The sequence below is a fragment of the Brassica napus genome, chromosome C6, assembly GCF_020379485.1.
Source record: "Brassica napus cultivar Da-Ae chromosome C6, Da-Ae, whole genome shotgun sequence".
Taxonomy (NCBI): domain Eukaryota; kingdom Viridiplantae; phylum Streptophyta; class Magnoliopsida; order Brassicales; family Brassicaceae; genus Brassica; species Brassica napus.
In genome coordinates, this window is record NC_063449.1 from 29803191 (window position 1) to 29812697 (window position 9507).

General features: G+C 33.8%; 1 protein-coding gene across 2 annotated transcripts; it reads right to left on the minus strand.

Moving 5' to 3' along the window:
* Positions 1-4183: 4183 nt before the first annotated feature.
* LOC106433925 (NAC domain-containing protein 66) lies at positions 4184-7533 on the minus strand. Of its 2 annotated transcripts, none has more exons than XM_013874760.3 (2): positions 7207-7533; positions 4184-5220 (listed from the first exon to the last, which is right to left on the minus strand). In XM_013874760.3, the coding sequence occupies exons 1-2, from the start codon at positions 7376-7378 to the stop codon at positions 4412-4414; spliced, it is 981 nt and encodes a 326-aa protein (XP_013730214.1). In that variant the 5' UTR covers positions 7379-7533; the 3' UTR covers positions 4184-4411. The 2 variants fall into 2 exon arrangements, with proteins under 2 accessions (XP_013730214.1, XP_022567806.1); XM_022712085.2 differs by having other exon boundaries at positions 7184-7321.
* Between the last annotated feature and the right edge of the window lie 1974 nt (positions 7534-9507).

The following is a 9507-nucleotide window of genomic DNA, read 5'->3' on the forward strand; positions in this document are numbered from 1 at the left end:
GTTTGGTACCTTAGATGTTTAGCTGTGCAGCCTTTTCTCAACGTCTGGTATGGTTTCTATTTTGACCTCGGATCTATATTCTATGCACCTTTTCTTTCCGAGGTTCCTTATCTTATGGAACACTTTGGCATACCTTGTATAGACTCTGTAGCAACTTGACTGTGTCTCTAGGACATCAGATTTCGTTTGGTGCTAAGCTGGTTATGACTTAGTCATTCTTTTCTTTTCTTTTCGGGCCAGTGTCTGTCATCTAGATTAGCTAGCTTTGTATAATCTTTCTTTGGACGTCTTAAATCATACTTTTAGTCCAAAGATCTTGCCAAGACAATGATGGTTGATACCATTCTATTTCTCTTATCATTCTTTTAATCTTTACCAGCTTATAACTTTTTCCTTTTAATGTTGGATAGTCGGATTCATTAGTCATGCAATCTGTGCACCTGGCCTCAATCTGATCACCCATATTTGGCTCAAGGTCTCTTAAAACTCGTGGGAGAAAGACATACTTTTATCCAACATATATTCTCAATCCTATTCTGAGGTTCTATCTTAGATGGCACATATGTCTGTGGTGGTTTATTCAATAGTCTCTTAAGATGGTATATGTCTGGCTCATGACCCGTATTCAATCTGAGATGGAAATATCTATGCTCACTTATATGGCTTGATGCATATTAACCTTATATACATGTAAAACTCGTGATGTCCCCAAGCTTATAGACTTTAGAGTCTGAACCTTATAGGTAATATCCTGTACGGCCGAGCTGTTATCAAGTTGTTATATCTGTGTTTATAGTATGGTCATGGACCACAGGTTTTTCCTCACTCCCCCTCATGATCATACTATAATTTGCAGATGCTTGGGACATTATAGCCTAATGAGTTTCCCTTGTGTACATGTTACACAACGTGAGATACTATGGGATAACTCCGTGTGCCCTTTTAATATCAATCTTTTTCATCAAGTTTAGACCATGATGGCTAATCCGGTCATGCCATATAGTGTATAATTTTCGTGGGGTATACCAAACTGGTTACCATGGCTCTTGCCTCTTATCATACTGATCTTTGCATAGTCTAGATCAGTAGAGAATGCATATATAGTTTTGACCACTCTTTGTTTCCTTTGCCCATTGTTTCTATATGGAAACCATTCTTATATCATATATCTTATAAACTCAATGGGCTTCTATGCGTGGATATAGAGCATTAGGTCTTTCAAGCCTGCGTGCTCTTTTTAGGCACCAATGTACTTAGCCTCTTTAGGCGCCAATGTACTAAGTTCTAGCCGTAGCCCTTTAGGCAATTCTATACTGGTCGCAAGCCCTTATCTGACTGACTATACCCGCAACATTGCCTTATATATTGGCATTTTCTTAGTCATATCTAAAATCATTCATTCATCTTATAATATAAGTTCTTAATTCAAGAAAATCACAAACATAAAGCAAAGCAAACACAGAAGTCGAAATCAACATTATTCTTTTTAGACAATCAGATGTTTTAGCCTAATGATTCCACATTACATATCTTATGGCACACTGACTTGGTCGAGTGTTGTGGCTTAGAAATGCCACAGCCTCCTCTCCCTTAACCATGGCCAAAACTGGGTCCACAACCATGGTTATAGTGATTCCTATGTGCATGGTCGTATAAGGTGGTTTGGCTATGCCCACGTCCTTTCCATCCATCACGGTTACAGCCGTATGGTTTATCATGATGGACGTGGTTGCTTTCTTTAGATTTTTTTTTTCTGTAGCCTCATTGGCTTAGGATTGGCGAGTAATCATTATTGCCATGTATCTATTACTTTCACTTGCATTATTGTCATCGATGATACATTCACCGACACCCTTTGATTTCAGGACAATCTCTGTGTCTAATGCCCATTGTAAATAATTATTTCCAAAGAGATTTAGGGCAGCATAATCTAGATTGCTGATTTTCGACATCTATAATCATATATCACTCAATTTTTATAAGAAAATAAATCGTGTGACCAAGTAAACAATCGAGTTAATGCATTTCTAATAAACAAGTCACACGGCTATAGGGGTGATGTGCAATGAGGCCACACGGCCTAGGTGATGTATGATGCGGCCAAGCAAGCAATCAAGTAATGATCAATGCATCAGTAAGTAAGCCACACGGCTATGAGGGTTTAATGCAATACAATCAAGGCCACACGGTCATACAGTCATGATGCAAGCAAAGAGGCCACACGGCTAGATAGATATATGATGCATACGATCTTAGCTTTCGGATTCTATATGTGATCAAGGTGATATAATGTATGCAAGCCACATGGATATGATAGTAAGGTGCAATAAAGGCCACACGGCCAAGCTATGATGCAAACAATCTATGTTGATCCAATTAGGGTTTTATCATCTTAGCAATACAAAATATGGCTAGGGTTTCAGATTTTATGAGAATCAAAATAAGCTAGCACCTTAGCTTTCAAAACATCAATTAGATCAGTCAAAATAACAAGAATCAAACCTAAACTCAATTTGGATCAATATCATGCGATTTAGGATTTCAAGGCCCTTAGAAATTCAAATTCGAGATTTAGGGTTTCAGATTCAATATGCAGTCAATCTAGCTGATTTAACTAACAATCAATAGAATCAATCAAGCAAGCAAGCCTTATGGCTAAGGTTTATGCCTCACGGCCAAGAAGAAGCCACACGGCCATGAGGAAGCCACACGACCAAAACAGGAAAACAAGCCGCACGGCTAATGATTCAATTCAGGATCAATGCATATAGTTTGTTGTGTAATTGCAATCCTAGCATAGATGCATTCTATCAGTTTATACAATGTACTCAACACAAGCAAGCTAATCGGCCAAGCAAAGAACAATCATACTTGATTTCAATTTCAATACCATCCTAACATGAGATTCTAAGTACAATTGCAATCAATCAATGTGATTAGGTTTATGTATGAATGCAACAAGGCCACACGGCCACAAATATGATTATGTCTAGAACAGTTTAACCTAATCATATAGTTTCAGATTTTGATTTTTAAACAATCTAAACTAGATCATTAGGGTTTTGATTTAAACAAGCCAGTTACTTCAGATTCAAGATTCAAGTTTAAACAATCCTAATCATAGTTCTAGGTGATCAATCAATCAAACAAAAATTTTTTAAATCCAAACAATTAAAATCGATTTTTCAAATTAAGGTTTTGGGAATTCAATTTGATCTTAGAACAAGGGAGTTTAATTTTGAGATTCAAAACCTTCAAGGTTCTGATTTTAATTGATCAATGGATCAAATCTCGATTTTAGGGTTTGGATCAAACTTATAGAGCTTCGATTTACTCATAGGGTATCGATCTATTATCCTATGGCTTTCATCCCTTTTAGAGATTATCTTTTAGGATTTCAATCTTTACAAAACAACCAGATTCGATTCATATTTTCAGAATTCGAATTACCTTTAGGTTTTGAAGATTGTAGAACCGGACCACCAAGAGAACCTCGAGCTGGAAGGGACGCGAGCTGGAACAAGCTGGAACACGAGCTGGAACGAGCTAGAACGGACGCGTTCTGAGGCGCGAGCTGGAACAGAACGTGTCTGATCGGGAACGCGAGTTGTAGCTGTCCGGGATGTAAGCTGAGAACGAATGGAGCTGAGGCTGAGTTCGTCTAGTATCAGGAACGCCTTAGGGCTGGGGCTGATCGGATGAACATGAGCTGGAACGCTTGCAAGAACAGATTAGGGTTCATCGGGTTCGGATTAGGGTTCCAAAGCAAATCGGTGCGCACTGTATCAGTGCGTGAGGGCGCGTCGGTGGTCAGATCGACAAACGGTTTGCACTGACTGATTCGTCTTGGCAAGTGAGGGCGCGTCGGTGGTCAGATCGACAAACGGTTTGCACTGACTGATTTGTCTTGGCAAGAGCTTCGATTTGATATCTTGATCGTTTTCTGGGTCCTCACGGTTTGGGAGAGCGACCTCTTTGAAGTTCCGAGGTATATTATTTTTGTTTAGGATTTTAGGGGTTTGGTTTTATGCTCAGGGTGTTAGAGGCTATCGTGCTGATAACGTGTTGTAAAACGAAGGTTTTAGGTCTGAATATTTGTGTGTTTTATTAATGAATAAGAAATCCCTTTATATAAGGGTTACATGAGAGATAAATGAAAATAAATAAATGGAAAGATTACAAATCATAAACATAGATGAAATAGGAAAACTAGAAGAATGAAAAGTCTCTAGCCGACTTTCCCTCTCTCTCCATGCTGCGGCCGCCGCCTCTCTCTCTAGGGTTTGGACTTTCTCTCTCTCTAGGACTTGAACCGGTTATGGACCAGCCGGTTATGGACATCCACCACCGATTGATTTATAACATTTTTCTCTTTCATTTTATGTTATTCACTACTGTTTCATACATGGCACTATGGGTTGGACGACATCGTGGTTCTCCCAAAGTCTGTATTGTTCCATATATCCATCTCCGTTGTATAATAATCCTCTGTTAAACCGGTGTTATAAAAACCGGAACGGTTTAGTCCATGGAGCGGTGATTGTGGGATCGCATCGACGGCTGGGATTGAATATGAGTTGGGCCCATTTAGATGCGAGGCCTCGAGACGATCCAAAGTGGCCCAGCTAGTTCCGAAGCTGGGGACGTGATAGTTGTGGACTTGGTCGTCCATCAACCGCTGGTAACTCGAGACGGTATTGTTAGGGCACTCAAGGTTAGGGAGCTTCAAGAAAGGATCTACAATGATCTCCTCTTTAGAAGACTGTCCCATAACTTTAAAAATTTCTTCAATAGTCTTCTCGTTGAACGAAGATGTTTTCACTGACCTCGGCGGGCTGCTAATTACAGTTTTGCAAAGACTCTTCTTCATGAAAACACGACACACCACCCATCCTTCATCTGCTCCTATGACCTCACACGTTTCTACACTGACCTCATCGTCATGATTCGAGGAGGAGGCTAATACATTCTCGTCGAGTCTATACTCATGCATGATCCAATCCGATTTTTGACCATGAGGGGCTCGACCTTTGTAGAAGACAAGCGTTTTCCGCATACCGATCCTATCGCCGTTGCTATATATGATCTTGTCACGTCCGGTTGCTTTCCAAAACCCCACCGTGGTGGCTCGGTTGGTTCTTGTTCCCGTGGGATACTTCTTGTCCTTGTGGCTAAAGAAGTACCAATCATTTTGCGGCGTTGTTCCTATCTTACACATCTCTATATGACAAAACAAGAGTTAGGTTCTAATTAACTGATGAATTGTAATGGATGAAACTGAGACGTCTAATTTTATTTCTTCTGCCAAATAGTCCTTCGTAACAGTCAATCGATCAAAATTTAATATATCACGTGAAAGAAGGCGACGAAAGGTATAACTCTTTTAAAGGGTATAATTTATTCTCAAATTTCCCTATGTAATCACTAGTTGAAGCTTTAATTTACGACTCATCGTCAACGGATGATCAAATTTAATATATACAAGCCCTAATAATACGTTTTGTCAAGAATCAAGGAAAGTGTATGTATATACTCGATCCAAAAATATAATAAAAACTAATAAGACATATCTCTCTAATATTATTTGAGAAGACAGTTTCTTATGTGTCATGCTCACGTTAATTTTCATGATTGTTGATTACACTAATACCCTTAATGAATTAAGTATATAAATTTAAATATTATTATTGAATGTTTATTTAGTTTCTTTTTAAATTTTCTAAATAACATATATAATAGAAAGGAAACATTTATAAAGTTAAAAAAAAATTAAAACGAAAATATATGTATATAATATGATTTCATTAAAAATGAAAGTTCACAAAGTATAAATATTTTAAACTGCTTAATTTTAAGTTACAATAAAAAAAATCTATAAATTATATTTTACTTATTTTTTTTGACATCAAATTATATTTTACTTATATAATATGATTTTTAAAATACAATCACCCAATTTTTCAAACTGCTTATTTTTAAGAGATATTAAAAATAAAAAGAATTAACAATAAATATCTTTTCATCAAATAATTACAAAATATTTTAAAATGACATAACACTATATACTTTAACGAGTTAGATATATTATATTTAATCATTATTAAAATTATTTGTTTTCATAATATTAAATTTGCTTTTAAATTTTATGTTTTTTTTTATGTTTGTGGAACTTAATATGATTATAATTAAAATATCAAAGCAAATCTGAATTCTCATTTTAAGATTATTTAATTCAGTTTACCATTTAATAAATCTAAGGCATAAAATTATTAGAATTTATAAAATATTTTAATTATTGTAAATATTGATATCTGTTCATGAGCTTCCAAAAATATATCAGTTATTCATGTATGTAACTTCATATTGATCATCGCTTTATTTTCTGATATTTTTTTTAAAAAAAATCAACATATAATTTGATAAATATTATGAAACTACATGCACATTTAAACGATAAATAAAATTAATTTTATTGTACTTAATTATAATAAAATAATTATACTTAGTTTGAATTTGAAAAAATATATGTAACTCAATATACTCACAACATGAGTGACTAGACTAATCCAACTTATATCTAAAATCATAGATTTAACTACAACAAGAATATATAATTTTATAATAATAATAATTAATTTTATAAATGTAAATTATAGGATGACACAAAACATATCAACAAATGAAAATAAAATATTAACCAGCAGTTATAATTTATTTTTTTTGTAAAATTTATGTATATGTGTGAGATTGTAGAATATTATCGTTATATTAATTTACGTAATTTAGAATCAGACACTTTAGTTTATTTTATATTTCATTCTAATAACAATATATCTTAAGTTATATATAATATTCATCAAACATATTTACATATCTAAGGCAACAACCAACGTAAATGCAAATAAGAAAATTAATAATAATTTTAATATATTTAAAATAAAAAATATTATAGTTGAATTCAAAGAAATAAATGAAATCTAATGTACCTAAATGATAATTAAATTGACTATAAAAACAACAAAACCGACTAGATATAACATATCTAAAATTATGTCTAATTAAATTAATATAATATTATTAATATAAATTATGCATACAAGTTATAAATTAATTTAAAATTAAAAATAAATAAAAAGTAATTATTATAATATATTTATTTTACAAAATATTTATAGAAAATCACCTAATAAAAGATAAATGATGAACCTTGAATATCCCAAGGCTCGAGCTTGTTGAGATCAACATCACGGATAACATCGAGATCAATCTTGATGTTAGAGATTTTCTTGCGGAGGTAATACTCCAAGAGCTCCTCCTCAGTCGGGTGAAACCTAAAGCCAGGAGGCACTTGTGACTGTCCGTTTACTGATATGTTCATTGTAGAGATAGAAAAAAGGAGGAAGAAGAAGAAGATAGAACAAGTGTATAACTAACAGGAGTATATATATGTGTGTGTGTGTGTACTTTTTACATAAACAGGCAAAAAAATCATGCATGAGGAAAATGCATGTGTCTCTGTACTCACTTTATATTCTCTTTCGAATAAGTTTCCTTATTTAAATTGGAGTGTTAGTTGTGTTTCCTGAATATTTGGTGTTTTCATGATGTCATAATACGTTCGCATGTGCTGTCACTAATTACAAAAAAAGGATACGAGACTATATGAACTTAGTTTAATAATTGTGAAATGTCAGTTATTAAATTCCAAATGGAACTCTGGAGTCACGGTAAATCTTTTTGCTAGGAAAATTACCACCTATGAGCTAACTATAATCGGCATTTGACGTGACATAGCGAATTCGTTCAGCCAAGACAACACAAAAAATATTTTAGTTATAACTTTTCTAGCGCATTGTGGAAAAAAAGCATTGATTTCAAGACAACACAAACTCTCTCTCTCGAAAATATTTTTTGACAAAAGATTAATTCACTCTCTCGAGTATATATTAGCTTTTCTAGGTTAAGTTTCACCGACGATCCGTATGCTTCCAATCGCATAATCAAAAATCAATTATGTTACTATAAACTTGTGTTTGCCACTTAGGTTCTACCTGACTGATTTTACATTTTATCACGACAGTTTTCTATTCTTTTGGCCGACTTAATTAAATAAAACAATTATATAAATAACATAATTAAGCGCCAAAAAGAAATCACTAAAAACAGAGTGGTCTAAAAATATCAAAATATTCACAAAGATAAGGTCAAGATCGACATTTTATTTCAAAAGGTCCTTTATTTGCTCCCTTGTGGTAGTATATCACAATTTGTATATCGCAGTTAGGACTGAAAAAAAATCCGAATCCGAAAAACTGAACCGAATCCGATCCAAAAAAAGCAGTACTATATCCGAACCGAAATTGATTAAATATCCGAACGGATACAAAATTTTGGTATTTAGAAAACCGAAACCGAACCCGATCAGAACCGAAGAATTTCGGGTATCCAAATGTATTCGAAATAGATATATATATAATGTATTAATTATTTTTAGATTTACTATGTATTAAAAACATCCCAAAATATATATGATACTTTTAAGTTGTCCAACATACTTGAAAATATATACAAATAGTCAAAAGTAAATGTCTAAAATAGCTAAAATATGTTCAAAACACCAAAAATACTTGAAATATATATTGATGCTTTATCCAAATATTCAACCAAACCAATTTTTACGTTAATTTTAGGTATTTTGACATATGTTGTTTAAATTTATATGTAATATATTATTTTGTTTATAGATTTTGAAAAATTTAAAGTATATAATCAATTTTAAAATTTTAAAGTAATTTAAATGGGTTATCCGAACTCGAACTAAATCCGCAAAGATCTGAACCAAACCCACACCGAAATTTAGAAATATCCGAATGGAACTAAAATCTATGACCCCAAAAACTCGATATCTGAATACACCTGGTCTAAACCCGAATGGGTACTCAAAGGTCCACAGCTGAAATATGTAATTATAGAGGGGGAAATGAATAGTAAAACTGTAAAAGGTTGAGCTAGAGAGGTTGGGCCAGGTCAAATCGCTATTGCCTATTGGTCATAAGTAGGGTCCATGTCAGCTGTAATGTAGGAAGGAAGTACACATCGCTATGACCCTCGACCTTAAAAATCGCCATGGACAAGACACTAGTCAATTTTATTTTATTTTTAGAATAGAAATAGTATATTTAATATATAATATAATTTTAATTGAAGGTTTATGGCCGGAAACGTAGAATGTCATTTGATGAAAAGATCACTAATATATCATGTGTTAAATGCGAGACTAAAGTTTTTACTAGGGTGGAAACATCACAGCCTACTGGTTAAGGTTTAAAGGCTTTCTATACACAGGTTTGGGTTCGGATCTCAGACTATGCAATTTATTACAGATTATAGGAAATCCAGGTTTCAAGTCTCGGAGATAGCAATTTATTAAACAATTATGCAGACTACGGAAGAATGACTTACAAAGGATCTTCAACATGATGCAACTAAATATAGTCAGGTGTGGAT